The sequence below is a fragment of the Boleophthalmus pectinirostris genome, unplaced genomic scaffold (genome assembly GCF_026225935.1).
Source record: "Boleophthalmus pectinirostris isolate CB_2022bp ecotype Guang Dong unplaced genomic scaffold, ASM2622593v1 HiC_scaffold_5, whole genome shotgun sequence".
NCBI classification, from domain to species: Eukaryota; Metazoa; Chordata; class Actinopteri; order Gobiiformes; family Gobiidae; genus Boleophthalmus; species Boleophthalmus pectinirostris.
In genome coordinates, this window is record NW_026571404.1 from 37,927,490 (window position 1) to 37,948,518 (window position 21,029).

Below are 21,029 nucleotides of genomic sequence, written 5' to 3' on the forward strand. Positions count from 1 at the left end.
GAAAAGGAGCTCCAGCAGCAGCCCAGGGAAGCAGCTCTGTGCTCTTCTCCTTGATGAAAACAAAGCCAAAAAGATGAAAGGTCAGAGTCAAGACCGGAGTCATGTTCATTGTTCAGGGCCTTTTAAAGCTCTGATTTCAATGTTGAACTGTTCCTCTAATTGTATTGAAATATCTTAAAAGCTGTCCACATTTTATTTTGAATTTCACAGTGGTTTGATGGTACTAAATCAGGCATTAAGCTATAATAGCTAGTATTTTGTACCCACCATAAGTTATTTATGTGTTATAAGACTTGTGCCGTCCTCTGAGCGAGTTGGTCTGATGACCCGGAGACTCCGTCCTCCATGTGCGAGTTCCAGACGGGGGCGAATAAGACCAGTGCACATTGGACTGAGTGCGAGTGGGTCCGTGTCTTCCTCTGCATGCTGGATCCATGCGAGGAAAGGCAGGATGCAAAAAGCGCAAAAGTGCAAATCTGATTTGGTTCATTAAATGTTGTTCTGAGTGGTCCGTCCTCTGCACACTTGCTCTGAACGTTTGAACACTTAAGAATCTCAAAGCGAGTGGTTCTACTGTAGACAGGAAACAGCTGACACGCTGATGTGTCAGAGTCCAACCCGAACCCGCCGGACTTCAGTCGGGTTTCCATTATCTACTTATACTGTGCATAGTCAGGGTGCTGTCCATGGTGCTAAATGCAGCAGGTAGACAGGCAGGTAGGTAGTGTGGTAGGTGGATAGATAGTTATGCACAGGGCACAAAGTGCTTACGGGGGCACCAAGTGAATCCTTGCAAAACTACTGTTCATCATGGGCGTCTCCGGAATCATCCTCCGGTCCCTCTCTGTCACAGGCACGGATCCCTCCCCCCACCCCCCATCTGTAGGGGGGTAGGGCACCTGGATGGCAAGCTACGACTCTGATAATAGGCTATCACATTAATAATAATAATAATAATACTAATAATAATGATAATAATTCATGTTGGAAAAGCAGAATGTTTAAAAAAACATTGTAAAGTGCCCCTACTCCAACAATGAAAAGAAAAAAACATCAGAGTAGTGAGACACTTGAAAAATAATGTTTATGCTGCTATTCCGACAACTGGACATCAATGTCTTAATAACAGCATGTTGGAATAGCAGTATAATCTATATATATATATATATATATATATATATATATATATATATATATATATATATATAATCTCGCATATCCTCATCAAAATACATAGAGGACATGCATCTGTGGTTGTATTTGTGCGTTTACCATCAGCACATCGTGCTCCTGGGGCAGTTCTGTGTCGTGTGAAAGAACCCAGCTCCAGAAAGACTGTGAACTTGTTCATTTGAACTTTAATTTTGAAATCCTGGTGTTTGTCCTGGTCAATCTGTATAGAAGGTAAATACAAGCCTGTTCAGCTGTTAGTTTCACTGTGACCTGATACAAGTGACTAAACTCTCCCAGACACATCGGGCTGACCCCGACACAAACATGATACAAACTTTTTTCACCATCTTGTGCATCACCGTGTCAGAAGGGAGACCCAACGTGCATGCACTGAATGACTGGAATTATTTTTTAGGAGGAATAAACATTTACATGATCTTGGAATAAATTAATTCAGCTTTAAATTGGAGCAGATTTAAGTTTAATTCTGAATAAGTTTAATTCTGAATAATTATTAGGAATTAAGTGTTTACCTGGTCTTTTTAAAGCGGAATCATTTTTTATTCCGAATTACATTTAATTAAAATATTTTTATCGGAATTAAAGCTCACGTAAACGAGCCCCATTTTAAAGTTTATAAATCATTTTATAAATCTAACCCCATTTGATCAGATTTTAGACCTTCACCCACAGTTTGAGAAGCCCTTCTTTAATTCCACTTGCACTGGCACTTTACACTAAACTGCTTCAAAGTGAAGAAAGTAGGCAGGTTTTAGAAACCTGTTTTTTCAAATTCCTAACTGGAGTTGCATTATCTTATTGGTTTGACAGTGGGATTTAGCCTCTGCACATTTACCAAACGCACATCGTGACAAATAGATTTATTTGGCGTTTATGAGTCAAACCAGTCCACATGTTGCAGTAGGTCTGCTCTGTGCTGTAGACCTGCTGTGCCCACACTGGAGATTTCATTTAGATGAGTTTTTGCTTCACGTTTTGTATTGCCCTTCAAATCAACGCAACTGAGCCGAAGTGCTCTACATGCAGGGAGCAGAGAGAGAGCGTGAAAAGGTGAGGAGCAGCGTGCTGAAGTGATGGACAGGTAGGATGTTTAAAAAGTTGAACCTGTCCTGTGATACACGCAGGTACATGAAAGCACACACTGTTGTGGACAAACTGCACGTGCTATCACTGCATCATTTTTACACACATTACATTAACACACCAATATTACAATTACCAATGCACACAGTCTGTGTTTTAATCTGTACAATTCCATATAGAACTTATTCTTGTGTTGTTTTTCAAATTCTGGCGGCTCAGCTGCCATAGTTCCGGTTGCCATGACGATGTCATCTCACTTTATGACATCACAGATAATAGACTACAAAGCCCCTCACTTCTGTACAGGTTTTCGTACAAGTAAGACGTGTTTGTTTCCAGAGAGTGAGAAGCAGGAGATTTCGACAAATTCTTCCAACAACACTTTCAGTTTTAGTTCTACGAGAGAAAAACACGACAGAAATGGAACGTTCAACCCCAGGTAAGTTCAAGCCAGGATCTCAACTCTGTGTGGAAAACGTTGAAATGCAACACTGGTTTTGTTCCAGATTTGATGTTTTTTGGTGAACTACAGATTTAATTTCACACAATACACATTTTTCTGGTCAGTACATTGAAATTTCAAGTTTGAAAAGTTACAATATGTTTTGCGTCTCAACCAAAATGCAGTCACTTTGCATTGTGTTGTATGTACGCTGTACAGAAAGTACTGCAACTGTGATCAGATTTGCAATATATGTTTAAAAAGTAGGATTCTGTTCTGTGTGAACATAGAAACAAATCCAGGCACATTCACATGGGAGAGATCTGAACTGACAAACTAATACAAAGAGCCCATGGATTTCAGAACATGTTTGTAGAGCTCTTAACTACAGTGTGAGCAGCTTTTACACAGAATAAGACCCTGTAGAGACACAAAGAGGACATGTGACACACAGGAACATTTCAGGATATGTTTGTAAAAGTCGAAATGACTAAATAATTGCACCAACTCAAATTGTGATTTCGATCCGATTGTGAGATCTTGGGCAAGCCTTGATGCATGTTAGGACATTTGATTAACTGATTATTTGTACTTTTGTGATTTTTGTCCAGAATTAAGGCGCAGTGTCCGTCTTCAGGAAAAGGGTTATTATGGACCACAGGACAAATCCGTCATCAGCTACAAGGAAAGACTCTTCAAGTAAGTTTGAGTTCTGTGATATAAAAAGAGCTTCATTTCAATAGCAGAGTACAGGGCTGTGGTAACAATGGGACCACACTGGGACCAGCGGTGAAAAGTAAAATACTAATGTTTCTGTAGTTAAGTAGATTTTGGGGGATAATTGTGACTAAAAGCTCACAAGAGTCAGTTTTGTGTAATATAGGATCTTTAAGCTCATACTGGACTGTACTACACTTGGACTTGTGACTGAGTACAGCTTTAACTAAGTAACTGTACTTTTACTTAAGTAACTCAGTCCCTAGAATCCCAAATGACACTGAACTCTACTTTTACTTTTACATTTCTACAAAATGACTCATTCCAAATGTTTTCTTGTTTGCAGAGTCTTCAAGCGACGAAGGCAGAGACAGCGTGATGATGAAAAGCATCACTTTGTGCCACTGCCACTGCCACTGCCACTGCCACTGCCACTGCCTTCTCGAACTAATTCAACCAAACAGCCAAAGCCCAACTACCTGCCCACACAGTTTGAGGTTTTGGTCATGGTGTTGTTCATCCTGCTTGGAGCCATCCGTCGCACTTTATACACTGCAGGAAGATGGTAAGTAACATGTCCAAAATACTTTTCATTTAAATGAATTCTAACTTGAAAAGCGTGTAACCCATGTTTTTGTTGTATTCAGCTTTTCGGAGAGAAGCAGGAGGTGCAGGAGGTGCAGGAGGTGCAGGAGATGCAGGAGGTGCAGGAGGTGCACTAGGAGGGGACAGAGCAGTACTAGCAGCAGGAGATGTAGGACGTGTAGGAGGTGTAGGAGGTGTAGGAGGTGCAGGAGATGCACCAGGAGGGCACAGAGCAGTACTAGCAGCAGGAGATGCTCCACTGATGGTAAACTACGCTCTTCTGTCACAGCGTAAGTATCAAACCTCTTACAAACATGTCTTTAATTACACTACACCTGACGGCTACTGGCTCTGTTTCATCCATTTGATTTCTATAGTACATTTTATAAACAAATGAACACAAACATAAACCTTGTCCTTTAAGAAACTACACAACAAAAATAAATACATGCAAGTATATTTCATGAAGTGAAAAATGTGGTGACTTCAAATGTATTTTAAAAGTCTCAGTGTACAGTAGAAGAAATGGTTTGACTCGCTGACTAAATCCAAAAATGGATCTTTGTCTCATTTTCCCCCACAGAGGCCACAGTTCTCCGATCTCGCTCTAGCCCCACCTACTTTCGACACGGTGTATTGGAGATGATCCAGTGGCTGTTGTGCTCCAAACATCTCTTTGTGCTGCGCCCTGATTCCCCCCTGATCCCCGGCTACTGCTGGCCCTTCGCTGGAGACAAAGGACACCTTCACATCCAACTGGCCCAGAACATCCAAATTACCCACGTGACACTGGGGCACATCACCAAGACCCAATCGCCAACCGGGGAGACCACATCGGCACCCAAGCACTTCGCTGTCTACGTAAGTCATGGGTTCTGTTCTATTTATTTTGTTTTATTGAAGCTGGTATTTGTAATTTGGAAAAGTGGAAGTAGATAGATGGATACTGTATTTCTAAACACGTCCAGAAGAATTGAAAAAAAGACCAAAATATGACTGAAACTGAAAACTGACTGATCGAAACTCCAGGGTTAACTGTTTTTGTATCCTAGTTAATATTAGTTGAACTTCATTTGGTCCTCCTGTTTCAGTCTCCTTCATTCCAAATTGTTTAAGATCAATTTTATCTTGAACCTAAAATCTGTTTAAGTCCTGATGTCCTTATTTAATCCACACATTAAACTAAACATCTGATTTTCTTCTTTTTTTAGGGGAAGACGACGTTGGATGGAACGGAGCAACTACTCGGACGATTTTTCTACGACACGGGGGAACCGGGTTTCCAAACGTTTGCGATTTCAGGAGGGAAAGGTGTATCTTTTAAACATGTACGACTGCAGGTGGAGTCCAACTGGGGCAACACGGAATACACCTGTCTGTACAATTTTAAGGTGCACGGAACACCTGCGCCCCCTGTCGGCCAAGTCACGCCCCCTCAACAAGGACAGTGTCATTGATAATACTTTATCAGAACTGATCTTGAACAGAGTGGACCGGTCGGCTTTGTGGAAAGAGGTCAGCAGATCCACTGTTTGTCTCAAAATCAGCATGATGAGTATTGAAACCCATTGTGTATATGAGGGCTGTTCTGTCTATCCTCTCCCCTGAGTCTTCCACAAGCAACCATGATGGTGACCTTTCACCCCCCAGGAGACGCACAGGAGGCCAACGTTGGATCAGTTAATCTGAGATTGGATTTGATGTGGTTTAGTTCCAGCAGCCTATAGACCAGGTTTGGATCTGGTGTTAGACCTGGTTCAGACCTGGTTTAGTCTTCGTTTAGACCTAGTTTAGTCCTTGGTTTAGACATGGTTTAGTTCTTGTAGCCCTGACCCAATCACGCTGAGGCAGAGGCGCCCTCCTGTGGCCTGGATCTGCCAGAGGTTTCTTCCTCAAAGGGAGTTTTTCCTCTCCACTGTCGCTCTGGAGGTTAATGGGTCAGTTTTAGACCAGGTTTAGATCTGGTATAGACTTGTATACTATAGACTACGGAAAAGGGAAAGATAAACCTGAAGACTGGAACTACCGCATCTGAAAATTGGAAAATAAAAACCATTAAATTAAATATTGTTTGTTTTAATTTCTCTGTTAAGTAAAAAATATTGTCAAAGAACTCTAGTGCACTCACAGATTTACATGAAGGCCAAAGTAAACTGCACTGATTCTGTGTCTGTTTATTGAATCAAGTTTCAGTTGAGTAAAGATGAAAAAAAAAAAAAAGACTTTCAAAAAAGTCATTCTAGCTTGTGTGCATTTCTTTCTCTGTTAATTTCATTACTGGTTCTGCCAGTAAGTGATTTAATAGACGACATTTTCAAAAATACATTGGAAAATTTACAGATTTCAGAAAAGGGGCGATATCTTGATATTTTAAATATGTGGAGATATTTTTTAAACACAAATTGGATTCGGACAGATCGTATATGTCTATATATTTAATTCTGAGCTTGCTGCTTCGCTTGTTTGCCCCTCCCCTCCCACGCTCCCCTCCCCCCAAAGTTGGTGCCAACTAAAAGCTTCAAGCACCACCAACCTTTTCCACCATTTACAGACTCCCCATCAGCAGCACATCCTCTGTCACAGAGAGAACACTCATATTCCACTGAGAAACTGACTGCATAAACTGACTGTATCTGGACGACTGAAGGATTACACAACATGAACATGAAGCTTTTGAAGCTTTTGACACTTACAGACTCAGTCACCAAAAGAGGAACCAAAGCAAGGAATAAAATAGTGAGTCCTCGTTTTGCCAAATCCCCAAACATAAACAGCGAAATTACCAAATTACCAGTACAAATTTAGCTTTTGATTCTTACTGTAAATATATATATTTTATATATACATATATAATTTAGTTTTACAAGATGCAAGGTTGGATGCACCATTTGTTATGTCTAAAATATTCCACAGTGTGTCAGTTTAGTGTTGGTGTTGGACATAGTTAGGACGACTGTAGAATGTGTACTGGGACAATTCATCCAGACAATAAATACTCCGGTCAGAGAGTAGAAACAGAACCAGAACATATTTTGGAGCTTTAATGTCCTGTCTTCAATTTCTTAATCTGTGGTTTGATTTCATCTGAACTATCCTTTCATCTGAACTATGTGTTTATCTGTACTATCCTTTTGTCTGGTAATCTAGAGGAACATTTGAATCATTTTACTAACTGAAGTTACACACACATATAATCAGTCTATGAATAACAGTTAAACACTTTACATCAACAATCAGGTAAATTAATTAAATTAATCCAGTGCATAAAGTTAATTGGCATCAGAACATTACAAAGCAATTAAAGAAACAATTAAACAACTAATTTACTAATCTACATTTACACTGAAACGAATCCACGTATCACTGTATCATCGTACCGCCGTATCGGAAATTATCTGCGTCCAGACATGTCGTTTCTGTGTCCGTAATCAAAATCTTCCTCGTCCACACGGTAACGCAAAACTGCCTGAAATGCTAGTCACATGATAGGCTGGAGTCACGTCGTCACAGCGTCCCGATGTCACGTGAGCGGTAAAAACAAGGAAGTCTGAAATTGCAGCAGCTGATTTTGAACTGAGGGAGATGGTGAGTGTAAAAACAGTTTTCTTTTCATAGACCGACGACCAGGTTCAGTTGTTACTTAGTGTAAAACTGGATTTTAAGACGAGCATGTTGGCTCAGAGTGAGGACTGACTCGCTTCTGTGTCCGCAATCCTTTCTTATCCACACAGCTTTGAGCATGTTTGTTTACGTTTTACAGAAACAAAACTTAAAACCACATGGCTAATTTGCATAAACTAAGCTCAAAAAAACAGCTCACTATTATGCGCTGATGTGGTTCAGCTTCTGTCAGACTAAAGGACCCGACTCAGTGGAATATGAGTGTTCTTTCTGTGACAGAGGGGTGTTCTGTTGATGGTGAGTCTGTTCTGTGTTTCTGTCGTGTTGGAGATGGTTCATGTGAAACTTTTCAGAGATTATACATCTGCAGGTCGTACACACAGACACACGTTTATATGAATGGACACATATTCTAGCCTCTTAGCGTTTTGGCGGTGAATTACTTTGTGGTGCATAGAACCAGATGAATGTACTCAGATGAATTCGAGGGAGCTGGTGGCACCAGATCGTTCCGTCTCTGGAGCCGTTTTCAATGGGCTCTACTAGTGTGGATGGGGTCTAACAGTAACAGTGTTACCATGGTGCTAAGGACCCCTGAGCTGTTTACAGAGGCCTGATTAAAACAAACAGATCCCTTCGAGAATAGACAACAGCTAGTGAAGAAATGTGAGCTACAGGTTTAAAATCATATTGAGGAACATTCCAGGTAGGGTGACCAGATTTTCAAGATTAAAAACTGGGACACACCCGGGTTGGGATGGTAGGTATAAATAAAATAGTGAAAAAAAATGTGTAGCACCGTCCATTCTGTGTATAATCTGAGACAAAATACAGAAGTGCAGTCTTCTGGCTATACTAGTTTGTCAAAGCCTGATCCTATCAGATCTCAGAAGCTCAGCAGGACCGGGTCTGGTCAGTACTTGGATGAGAGACACTGGGAAAATCAGGAGCCACAGGGGGGCGCCAGTCGTAAAAAAAAATGTCATTGTGTCCTTAGGCAAGGCACTTCACCCTCATTGCCTCGCATGAAAGTGGTGTGTCTGTGTGAGTGATGGTGGTGGTCGGAGGGACTGATGGCGCAGACTGGCAGCCTCACTTCCATCAGTCTGCCCCAGGGCAGCAGTGGCTACAATAGTAGTTTACCACCACTGGGTCTGGAGAGACTGAATAATGCTCTGTAAAGCGTCTTTGAGTGTCCAGAAAAGTGCTGTATAAAACTGATGCATTATTATTATTATGGATTTTGGCTAAGCAAATGCAATTTATGCTCCTCTGGTTTGGACCTGGTTTAGACCTGAAATAGACCTGATATAGTCCTGGTTTGGTCCGAGTTTAGACATTGTTTAGACCTGATATATTTCTCTTTTAACCCTAGTTTATTCCTGGTTTAGACTTGGTTTAGACCTGATATATTTCTATGTTACAGACCTGCAAACTTGTCGCTTTTCAGCTACAATCGCCTTTTACTTGGTCAATAGGGTCATTTATGTGGATCACATAGAACCAGAGAAGTTTTTTTTTTTTTTTTTTTTTGGGAAGGGTTCTGATTGGACAGAGACATGAACTTATTTACGTCTACCGGAAGAAAACACACACTACAGCTGCTACTGGCTTTTCTGTCATCTCGGCTTGTCGTTACGCCTGGGGATACATCAATACAAACTGGGGAACAGTGGTCTAAACCAAGACTCCTCAACCATCGAGGAGCAGCTCCAGTTCAGGTCGGGCCCAGATGAGCTGGAGTGGGGAGTGATGTTAGGTACCTCGGCCTGAGAAGTGCTTTCCTCGGGAAGAACCAAATGTGTGAAGGAAGGACTGCCCAGAACAGTATATAACCAACCAAATGGGATTTGCGCTTCTGTCTGGATATTTTGCACCACCTTGCTCCTGGCCGCAGTCCTCGAGCACAGAGGACAGTAGCAACCCACCCGGACCTGTAGTCCACAGTGTCTTACTTTCGCTGCACAGATCCCATGCGCAGAGAACGGCACAAAACCGCTTGGACCCAGTCCATATTACACTGGTCTTGCTGGTCCCCTCTAGAACCAGTACATAGAGGACAGAGCCTCTGTCGACATCTCACGACACCAACGCACTCGGAGGATGGCACAAGACCACTGCACTGCTCCACTGCACGCGTCAGCATTTACATGCTTAACCTCACGAAACCACAGCCTCAAGTCAATGTGAGGGTGGCTCCAGCAGTTGCTCCAGCAGGACGTATACGCATGGCTCTGGCTCTGTGTTTCCAACTAGACTGGGAGCGTTTAACCACTTGTATCAGTTCTACATTGAAACTTAAGGGCCTGGCTCCACTGCACGTGTATTTTGCCCAACACGAGCGTAAAAATGGCAACTTTTGGATGTGTAATTTTTAGAAACCACTAAAAGTGAATGAGGGCGGCTCCAGTGCACATATGGAGCAGCACGTCCTGCTCCATATGTGCAGATTATACATTTCAGAGAATAGGATCCTTCCTATTTTTTGACGCTCTGTGTGTAGGCGCGTATCAGGGTACAACCCTTATTCCGACATACCGCCACTCTGACAGACCCCCACCTAAACATACTGTCATTCCGACAACCCTCCACACCGACATGCCCCTATTCCGACACTTTCTGATGCCGCCATTCCGACACTGATGAACCAGAACTAAACCAGCACTAAAAAAAGGACTAAAGCAGAACTGAACTAGGACTAAACCAGAACTAAACCAGGTCTAAACCAGGACTAATCTTGGACTTGAGAGACAGAGAGGGTAGAGCAGTTGACAAAGTAAATGGTAAATGGTCACATTTTTCTTTAGCGCTTTTCCACCAAAGTGTGTTTGGGCGATGGCTGGGCTTTGCCCTGTGAGGCGCCAAGCTCTGTGCCAGTCCTTTCGCCCACAGTCACCCGATGGTCTACACAGGTGCACCTCTGGGCCCGACACTCCTGTCCTGGTTCAGTTCTGGTTTAGTCCTGTTTTAGTCCTGGTTTAGACCTGGTTTATTTATTTTATGCTCAACTACAGCCAAATATGCACAAATTTCTATCCTATGCACATGAATATTTCTCAAAGTTTTCATTCCAGATTTGATCTCATCAAACAGCAGCATGTAGCCTAAACTTTGTACGTAACTCACTGCACATCAGCCCGGAGCAGAAGCAGAGTCCAGGCAACAGCCGTTCTCTGCATGCTGGATCCATGCAGGGAAAAAGAGGATACACTGTGGACTACAGGTCTGGGTGGGCAGCTCCTGTCGCTGGTGTGAGGTGGTGCAAAGCATCTGGACAAAAGTGCAAATCTGATTTGGTTCATTAAATGTTGTTCTGAGTGGTCCGTCCTCTGCACACTTGCTCTGAACGTTTGAACACTTAAGAGTCTCAAAGCGAGTGGTTCTACTGTAGACAGGAAACAGCTGACACGCTGATGTGTCAGAGTCCAACCCGAACCCGCCGGACTTCAGTCGGGTTTCCATTATCTACTTATACTGTGCATAGTCAGGGTGCTGTCCATGGTGCTAAATGCAGCTGATAGACAGGCAGGTAGGTAGTGTGGTAGACAGACAGACAGACAGACAGATATGCACAGTCTGGAATCACCCCCGGTCCCTCTCTGTCCGGGATAGCAAACAATTTGATATAAACCAGGACTAAACTAAGACTAAACCAGGACTAAACTAAGAGTAAACCAGGACTACATCAGGTCTAAACTACGTCCAAACCAGGACTTTACTAAAACTACACCAGGACTACATCAGGTCTAAACCACGACTTCAGGTCTAAACTAAGTCTAAAACAGGACTACATCAGGTCTAAACCACGACATCAGGTCTAAACTAAGTCTAAAACAGGACTACATCAGGTCTAAACCACGACATCAGGTCTAAACTAAGTCTAAAACAGGACTACATCAGGTCTAAACCAGGACTAAACTAAGAGTAAACCAGGACTACATCAGGTCTAAACTACGTCCAAACCAGGACTTTACTAAAACTACACCAGGACTACATCAGGTCTAAACCACGACTTCAGGTCTAAACTAAGTCTAAAACAGGACTACATCAGGTCTAAACCACGACATCGGGTCTAAACTAAGTCTAAAACAGGACTACATCAGGTCTAAACCAGGACTAAACTAACACTAAACCAGGACTACATCAGGTCTAAACTACGTCCAAACCAGGACTTTACTAAAACTACACCAGGACTACATCAGGTCTAAACCACGACATCAGGTCTAAACTAAGACTAAACCAGGACTACATCAGGTCTAAAACAGAACTACATCAGGTCTAAACCAGGACTAAACTAAGACTAAACCAGGTCTACATCAGGTCTAAACCAGGACTACATCAGGTCTAAACCAGGACTAAACTAAGACTAAACCAGGTCTACATCAGGTCGAAACCAGGACTAAACTAAGACTAAACCAGGTCTACATCAGGTCTAAACCAGGACTACATCAGGTCTAAACCAGGACTACATCAGCTCTAAACCAGGACTAAACTAAGACTAAACCAGGACTACATCAGGTCTAAACCAGGACTAAACTAAGACTAAACCAGGACTATATCAGGTCTAAACCAGGACTAAAATAAGACTAAACCAGGACTACATCAGGTCTAAACCAGGACTAAACTAAGACTAAACCAGGACTACATCAGATCTAAACCAGAACTACATCAGGTCTAAACCAGGACTAAACTAAGACTAAACCAGGACTACATCAGGTCTAAACCAGGACTAAACTAAGACTAAACCAGGACTACATCAGGTCTAAACCAGGACTAAACTAAGACTAAACCAGGACTACATCAGGTCTAAACCAGGACTAGATCAGGTTTGAAAAGTGTTTGTAGTGGACGTTATAAAGAGCCATGGACAGAGCTAAACCTGTGGATCTTAGATGGGAATAAAACAGAAAGGAGAATGAAATCACAACTGTTAAGAAGCAATCGGCCATTTTATTTCAAACAAAACATCTTAGAATAAACAATACATTTGATTTTTTTGTAATGTGGTTCATAAACTGATACTGTAGGCCCCTCTTTTTCCTGAATTGATCGTTGTACTGTACTCGAGTTCATTGTAGTGCACACAGCATCAGGTTTGGTGGGACAGGCTGTGTCTGGATGTCCGCACTATTCCCTCTTTGCAAAACTATTTATGGGTCACGCCATTTTTAGGGGTGTCCAAATGTCCAGCGAGTGAAAAAATAGAGCACTCAAAATTTCCCACAATCCACCTTGAAAAGTTGTGGGCACATATGTACTACAATGCACTGTGAGAGTCTGGAACAACGGCGTACAGCGACAGGTGAAGCAGAGAAAAGCGCTGGTTTATGGCTCTGATCCTGATTCTGAATAAAACACAAATAAATAAAGTGATAATTTCCACATCTCAAACAAAAATCTAATAATCCAGTCTGTTTATGTGAAATCCAGCGTGGCAAAAACTCGTCTGATTCTTATTAGTCCATAAACACTTGTGTCAGTCTGATATGATCATTATTTATGACAGAAGTTTTATCAGAGTTTAGTGGATTTTTTTTCACCCAGACATTCAGAGTCACGTGATGCTGCGAGTCCAAGTCTCTGTGTGCACTGTAGAGGGCGCTAAAGAGTGCAGGACGGAGGAGTGAATGAAGGGTGAGGGGCGGGGTTAGGGGCGAGGGGACACTCAGAGGGGACATTCAGACACAGCTATAGTTTTACATCTGTTAAGTGGTCATTTGTGGGAAAGAAGTTGAAAAGAAAAGTACAAATATACAGGAAGTAATCCTGAGTTCTAAAACAGAACTAATACTTTGCAGATGATGACAACATTCCATGGGGGTGTGATTCTACCTGTAGACTCTGCTCTTTAATCTGAGCTTTATTTAACACAATCTGACTAGAATATAGTTTGTTTGTTTAGCTTGATTTAGTTGGAACTACAACAGATTTGTGTTTTACAGATTGTTTGCTAATGTGTGCATTGTGTCACCATAGTAACTCTTAAACATTTCACCATTAGAGATACATGTAGAACACCCCCAGTGTGATGTTACTGCAAAGTATCAACCTCTACATATGTCGTCATCACAGAAAATTACATCCAAAATGCAGGGAGCATTTACACCTGAGGGACACACTTTTCTGACAGTTTAAACTTTCATTAAAAACAAATACATGTTTTAATGTATTAATCTAATCATAACTGTTGCACAATTTAGACACATCATGGTCCCTGTTAACATTATGGTTGCTAGGTAACAGTAAACAGTAAAACTTTACATAATGTCATTTCTCGTGGCAGCAGTGGAATAGCCCGATATATCCAGGTGACAAGGAGGAGCAGGAGGAAGAGCCAGGAGAGACAGTCCCCCTTTTAAGCCAGTTTTTATTTTTAAGAGCTCTAGCATTTTATCCCTTTTGAGCCGGAATGGATTTAGTAATAAATGGTTTTATTGTGATTTTATATTTTACTGTAATAAATTCACTGTAAATTTTTACTCTCTTGGTTTTTAAACAGACCCATGTTTAGGCTCCGGGATGTGTTATTAACTCATTGCTGTGTTATTAGGATGTCATTAATGTGTGAGGTAAGTGGGGAATAAATGAGTTAATTAAAAATGAAGTAGTTCTATACTCAACATAAACCAGGTAAAAACATCAGATTTTTTTTGACAGTTAAAAGGCAAATTTTACCACAGATTTCTGACCTGTAGAATGTGTTTATGTGCTGTACACTTACATTTTCCTGACCAAACAGGCTTTCACGTTACATCACAACTTTGTACAGTCCCTATAGTTTAACCTGAGCTGGAGACAAGCCAGAATTCTATGGCAGAACTGTCTGTGTAACTGTCAGATTGCAGATTTGTTCTGTTTTATGGATAATATCTCGGAAAGTACTGGGCCTATCCACATAAAGAACAAATAAATAAAGGTGGGATCTTTTTTTTCCCCAACAACTTCATATGATGCATATGGCAAATTTGTGGGCCCAGTTCTTAGCAAATATTGGCTATTGAATAGATGCATCAAGAATGTCGGACTTCTGGTCATCGCACAATTCATACTGGGAAGGATTTTCCAAAAAAGTGAGCATCAAACCTCCATGTTTGATTTCCCAGAGGGATGAGTCTATTGACAAAGTCAATCTTTTCAAGTCTTTTGAACCATAACACTTTTGTTTCTGGTTCAAGACGGTGTGCGGGATTTTTCTCCATGTTCTCAGAAATGAATTCACAAAAACAACAGGGTAGTCTTTTCTGTGTGACAAATGTAATTTTGTTGTTTTGTAAGATTTTACATTCTATTTTAGATTTTTAAGTTAGTAATTAGCATGACAATACTAAGATGTGCTATTCCAAAGACAGAAGTGTCCTTCAGTGGAGTTTTCTCATTTGTAAAGTGTTAAACATGTTGTCAGTGACATCCACCTGCAGCTCCATGTCCACTGCCTGATCTGTTAGGGTTTAATGATTTTAGCACACTTCAGCTTAAACCTCATACAGATATTAAAGTGTAAAAGGTCATGAATACTCCTCAAGAAACCAAAGCTGAGTGTTTTTCATACTAAGCTTACATAAGCAAGATGTTTGTTGTTGTTTTTGCAGCATCTAGAACAAGTTGTTGTTCCTCGTGAAGTATGAACTGGCCTAAACCCAGGATACTCTGTGATAATGGTTTATAAAATCACACAGCCTGAAGTGTCCTTTTCCTTCAGAAGATCCTGTATCAGGTCCTCTAACTCTTTCTCTTGCTTTGTCAGCAGTGTCTCTTTTTCGTCTTCGTTCAGTGCACTTTTGATTTGTTCTTCATGTTTCTTCAATAACTTGTGTATCTTAGTGACATTATCTTTGTTTTTGGACACACATTTAATGATGTCATTGATTTCTCTCTGACGGGCCTCCATCTTTTCTCTTTCTTTGTGAGCTGCAAGAGCCTTTAACAGGTCATACTTTTCATCCTTATCTTTGATACTCCTCTGATACTCCTTCTTACGCTCTTCTAACTCACTGGTGAGTTTCTTTTCAAACTCATTACATTCTTCAGCTTTGCTTCTGGCCTCCTCTTTGTACTTATCCTTTTCCTTCTCCATTTCTTTCAGTTTGGTTTGATACTTCTCCTCTAACTCTTTCATCTTCTTCTCCTCTTCTTCACGTCTGAGTTGTTCCTCTTCCAGTCGTTTATTTAACTCCTCTCGTTCAAGTTCATATTCTTCTTGTTTTTGTTGATCTTCTCGTTGTCTCTTTTCATCTTCCAAGTTTCGCTGTTCCCACCATTCTCTCTTTTCTTTTTCCCATTGCTCTTTCTCCGTCACTATTTGCTTTCTGTTCTCCTGGAGTTTTAATTCAATTATTTTGTTTGATTTTTCCTCTAATCTGATTCTTTCCTCTTGTTCTTTATATCTCTGTTCCAGTTCTTGACACTTTAGCTCATCTTGTTCCCTCCTCTTTCTCTCTTCCTCTTCTCTCCTTTCTTGCTCTCTTTTCTGTTGCTCTTTTGCCTCTTTAATCTTTTCATTGAGCTGTTGTTCTCTTTGGAGTTTCTCCTTTTCAAACTCTTCTTTTTGTCTCTCAAATTTTATTTTTATTTCTTCCATGTCCTGTTTATATTTTCTCTCCATCTCTTCCCTCTCTTTTCTCATCTCTTGGTCCTTCTCTCGGAGCAGTCTCTGTGTTTCTTTGTTGATGGCCGCCTCAGCCTTTTGCAGCATGTCATTGGTGTAGTTTCTTCCTCCATTCTCCTTCACCATGTTGTCGATCTTCTGCAGCAGCTCACTGACCTGAGTGCGGTTTGTCTTGTTGCGGTTGTTAAACACATGGTACCTGTTTCCACACTCAGACAGGAGCTGATTAAAGGAATCATAATCTTCTCCCTCTATGTACTTTTCAATGGACATATTATGTTCCTCCAGTTCATCACCATGAGTGAAAAGAATAATTGTAAACTGAGCAGCGTCTTCCCCAAACCCTTCCTTTATAAGTCGTATTGCTTCTCTCTCTTCTGCTGTAAATCGGTCAATTTTTATAACTAACAGAAAGACGTGTGGTCCAGGAGCCAGCAGATTGATGCATTTCACCATTTCCTTATTGATCTCCTCATGAGACAAGTTTGTATCGAACAATCCAGGAGTGTCCACCACTGCAACACAACGTCCGTCAATATTTGTGTTAACTTTTTGGCAGAGTTTGGTGACTGAATGTCGACTAAGTTCAACATTAAACTTCTTCTCTCCTAGAATGGTGTTCCCTGAAGAGCTCTTTCCACAGCCGGTTTTTCCTATTAGTACAATCCTTAAACAGTCAGAGCTCTGGTCATCTTTGCCTGTAAAATTATAAAATATATACAATTCACATTCAACAATAAAAGAAAAAAAAAAATATATATATATATATATATATATATATATATATATATATATATATATAAATATATATATATTACATAAATTGAATGTAATACTTACTTCTGGCAATGCTCCTGGACTTCAGCTTCTGTATTTCCTCATCTTGGGCCATCAACTTGTCAAACTGACCTTGTACCAGTGACACTGGTGTATATCCTTTTGCAGCATTCTTGTCTCTCAGAGCCTCTGCATGAGCCAACAGCCCAGGGACCTGCTGCTGCCCCCTGGTGTTAAAGATAAAGTAACCTCCTCCACAGTGCTCATAGAACTTCTGGATGTCACTGTCTCCTTTGACAAAGTTAACCACAGCTGGAGCAGAGGGGTCTGAGTCTACAAACAGAATCATAGAGAAGACCTTGGCTTGAGAAGTGAGACTGTCCTGAATGACCTTCAGCTCTGCTTTGTCTTCATCCGTGAGGGGACGCACAGGTAGGACCAAGATGAAGACATGAACTCCCTCTGGACCACATCTGGAGATGCACTGGAGGCACTGCTGCATCACTTCCTGTTGAGCTTTGTCAGACAGAGCTGGCAGTTCCACCAGAGACACCTCACGCCCACACACCTCCAGCTCATGTTTCACACACTGTCCTGTGCTGCTCACTGCAGGGAACTCTGCTCTCCCTAAAATGGACTGAGTTACTGAGGTCTTCCATCCTCCAGGTCTCCCACACAGAACCAGGTTCAGAGCTGGTTTCTTCTCATCAGTGAAGGTGAGGAATGACTTCTGTTTATGTATAATGAGGTCAATCTTTTCCATTAACTTATCAAGATCTTTGTCTAACATGTTATAATATTTTCCTTCACAGTCGCCAATGAGATTATCAGCACATGTCCTTAGATGATCCTCTTTGTTAGTGAGAATAACCATAGAGTGTTTAAAGACATCAGGACCAAAACACTTTAGAATGGACTTGAGTTGTTTTCTGTCTTCCTCTGTGAAGTTAGACGGCTTCACTAACAGCAGCAGGATGTTGGGTCCTGAAGAGCACAGAGACACACATCTCTTCATTTCTTCTCCCATAGTCTTCACAGAGAGACTGGACAGGTCTGGGGTCCTCACTACCTTTAGATGGTTCCCTCTCCATTCCCCAGAGGCTATTTTGCCAGGTTTTGCAAAGGTTTGAGCTCCAGTCATGAAGTTTGTGAGCTTGGCCTTTTTGACATCACTTTTTCCAAATAGCAGAATAGTGAAGTCTGTAAAAGACAAAGAAAGAAAGAAACAAAGGAACAAACAATACTAGCTAGTAATTAAACTGTATGTTGATGGTGGCTTACCTTTAGGAGATCCAACAAATGCAGTGATTCCTACAAAATAAGTATTTCATGAATGTTTAGTACAGTAATTAGAAGCTAATGACTTCACATAATAGCTACATTTACTATCTACTAAAGTCTGCTCTTACCGGCACTTACTACTGCTCCCACCAGTGACTGCTTCTTCTCAGTGGGTGCCTGTGGTGCAGACTCAGGGTCCTCAAATGGTTCGTAGAGCAGAGGGTTTACATTCTGTTCTTTTACTATTTTAATGATTCTTGTTAACAAAAGTCTATGTTTGAAGGACTCTTTTTTGTCTAAATCAATAATATTCATCCAAAGATATTCATATCTGCATTTGATGATCATGTCCCTTAAATGTGGGTCGTCCATGTACTTCTCCATGTAGCCTGGAGTCTCTTCTCTGGGTGTGGACACCAGCACCAGAGAGTGGTCAAAGGCCTGCTCACTGAAGCTCCTCAGAACTGACTCTAGTCTGGTTTTGTGTAGCTCAGTGAAGTCTTCAGGCTGTAGAACCAACAGGAACACATGAGGACCAGGGGCACAGGCGTCTGCTATCTCTGTGACCAGCTCTGTGAGTCGGACTGCAGAGAGGTTGTGTTTAAACAGGTCTGGAGAGTTGATGACAGATATCTTCTTCTCTTGAAGTTCTCCACTTTGTATCTCAGGACTTGCAGGTTCTTTCTTTGCTTGAAACTTTGTCTCATTCAGCAGCAGGTTTCCCACAGAGCTCCTCTGAATCCAGCTGTTCCCGAGGAGAACCACCCTCAGTTCAGACACTGAAAACACACAATTATATATCTGTCAGTGGAACATGAGGTGTGAGAGTTACAAACTGCTACAACAACTAAAACTTTTACTCTATCAAGAAGGAGATGAGTCATTTAACACAGGTGTGAGTGAAATATTTTCGAGAAACATATTTTAGTGACTTTTTTTTTCTTGCAAACAAAGTTAAAATAATGATGGCTAGCCCGGTCCCTTCCCACAGCACCTCACAATAGGCTGTGGGACGAGGGACACAGGAATTAATTAATTGAATTAATTAAAAGTAACAGAAAGGTGGACTTGATGAACTGGCCTTGCAGGAGGAGGTACAGGACTCTCTGTTCCCGCACCACCAGACTCACTAACAGCTTCATCTACCAGGTTATTAGGGTGCTGAACTTTCTCCCCTCTATAACCACCAGGCAGCCAAGAAGCAGGAATCTGCAATCCCCTACTTCTGGAGGCTCTTGGAATGCATATTTAATGAACTTACCAGGTTCAGCAGCCATGATGTCAGACATCAGGAAACATCACATCTGAAAAATATGAGAAGTAATTCTATGACTAATCATGTACAGTGTAGGGATGGGACAAGATCTCGTAGCACCAGAGTGTGCTCACACGGGAAAAATGATTTCACGAGATTTTAGCCTCAGTGTTTACATTTGGCACGGACATGAAAGGGTTACGCCTCCCTCATGCTCTGGAAAGTTGCGTCTCTGTGAGCAGCTTTAGCTCAAAAAACACTCCACACAGACATGTACCTCACACATTCAGAGAGAGAACACTTTAATCTCTGTTATAATCGCCGTAGTTTTTTTTTTGGTAGTGATAGGACAAATATTGATGCAAATAAATTGCCAAAGTTGGTTAAAAAAGATTGCAAAATAATATGATCAAATATTCACTTGTGTAATTCACCAGTAATTCAGACAGTTTTCCACACTTCAATATTGTTTATAAAAGATCCACAAAGAGATATTTAGACCTTCTTCATCCAAAATATAGTTTAAAGTGAGAAAGAAGGAGAGAGAAGTGTTCCTCCTCTGTCTGTGTCCCTCTGCACGTGAGCGTCAGAGCAATGATAGTGGAGGAGAGGAGCTGGAGCGACGGGAAACAAAGGAGCAGTTTTAGTGGGCGAGGTTATACTGCAGAACTGGTGTTTAAAGCATAAATGATGTTTAATGCATTTAGGCTGTTAAAAACATATCATGAAAATGGCTTGATATAGTTTTTAAAATGACCAAATTAACAAGTAAAAACCCATTCAACACACTCTAGGCTATATTAAATAAATAAATAAACCAATTCAAAATCATGTGACCAAAATCCTAAATTGATCAGATTGTAAATGATTTCAAATTCTCATCTGGATCTTGTAGACCCTGTCTCGTTTCTTGTCCCACCCCTAGTACAACATGTTTAGATGATCAAAACAAGCATGAGACTGTGTAAAATAGATATAATACTTTTCTGATACTGACCTTATTTGTAATCAGTGATATTAAATTCAAGTATTAAAATGACTCTTCACGGGTTTTAGGCTAATAATTCCTCATTTAAAGACCTCCGTGAGTACTTTATCACATTCAAAAGACGTACTATTTGGATTTGAACTGTTTTCTGCTATGACTTAAAACCCATAAGGATTATATAGATGTAAGTCAGTGCACTACATGATATGTCCTTCTGACCTACTAAAGCAATCACATTTAGAACTGAAGCACTATTTTGTAATTTTTTACATAGGAAAAGCCTTTACTCACCAACTGAATTCTTAATGCACCATAACTCAGAAGAAAGTTAAAATGGAGCCTGTTATACAAATACCTGATACCAGGAAATGACAAGATGTTTATTCTGTAGAACAGGATAAACAATTACCATATTACCAACCTTTGTCCCTCCTCTTCTCTCTCTGTCCTTCTATCTCTCTCTCACTTGCTCTGTCTTTCG

The 21,029-nt window shown here is 41.0% G+C and overlaps 2 protein-coding genes across 2 annotated transcripts; one reads left to right on the forward strand and one right to left on the reverse strand.

Moving 5' to 3' along the window:
* Positions 1 to 2,426: 2,426 nt before the first annotated feature.
* Positions 2,427 to 5,478, forward strand: LOC129411513 (SUN domain-containing protein 1-like). Its single transcript, XM_055162465.1, has 6 exons — positions 2,427 to 2,716; positions 3,331 to 3,418; positions 3,783 to 3,973; positions 4,084 to 4,311; positions 4,605 to 4,882; positions 5,233 to 5,478. Exons 1-6 carry the CDS (start codon positions 2,698 to 2,700, stop codon positions 5,476 to 5,478), a joined length of 1,050 nt encoding a protein of 349 aa, XP_055018440.1. The 5' UTR covers positions 2,427 to 2,697.
* Positions 5,479 to 12,572: 7,094 nt separating this feature from the next.
* LOC129411514 (uncharacterized) lies at positions 12,573 to 19,582 on the reverse strand. Its single transcript, XM_055162466.1, has 5 exons — positions 19,567 to 19,582; positions 18,434 to 19,084; positions 18,306 to 18,335; positions 17,088 to 18,224; positions 12,573 to 16,945 (listed from the first exon to the last, which is right to left on the reverse strand). The coding sequence occupies exons 1-5, from the start codon at positions 19,580 to 19,582 to the stop codon at positions 15,303 to 15,305; spliced, it is 3,477 nt and encodes a 1,158-aa protein (XP_055018441.1). The 3' UTR covers positions 12,573 to 15,302.
* Between the last annotated feature and the right edge of the window lie 1,447 nt (positions 19,583 to 21,029).

Excerpts from the sequence above, each read along its gene's own strand:
- LOC129411514 (XM_055162466.1), bottom strand. Across the intron at positions 18,225-18,305 it reads ATTTGTTGGATCTCCTAAAG|ACTTCACTATTCTGCTATTT; the intron begins GTAAGCCACCAT and ends TGTCTTTTACAG. Across the intron at positions 16,946-17,087 it reads GTCCAGGAGCATTGCCAGAA|GCAAAGATGACCAGAGCTCT; the intron begins GTAAGTATTACA and ends ATAATTTTACAG.
- LOC129411513 (XM_055162465.1), top strand. Across the intron at positions 3,974-4,083 it reads CATCCTGCTTGGAGCCATCC|CTTTTCGGAGAGAAGCAGGA; the intron begins GTCGCACTTTAT and ends TGTTGTATTCAG. Across the intron at positions 4,883-5,232 it reads CCAAGCACTTCGCTGTCTAC|GGGAAGACGACGTTGGATGG; the intron begins GTAAGTCATGGG and ends TTCTTTTTTTAG.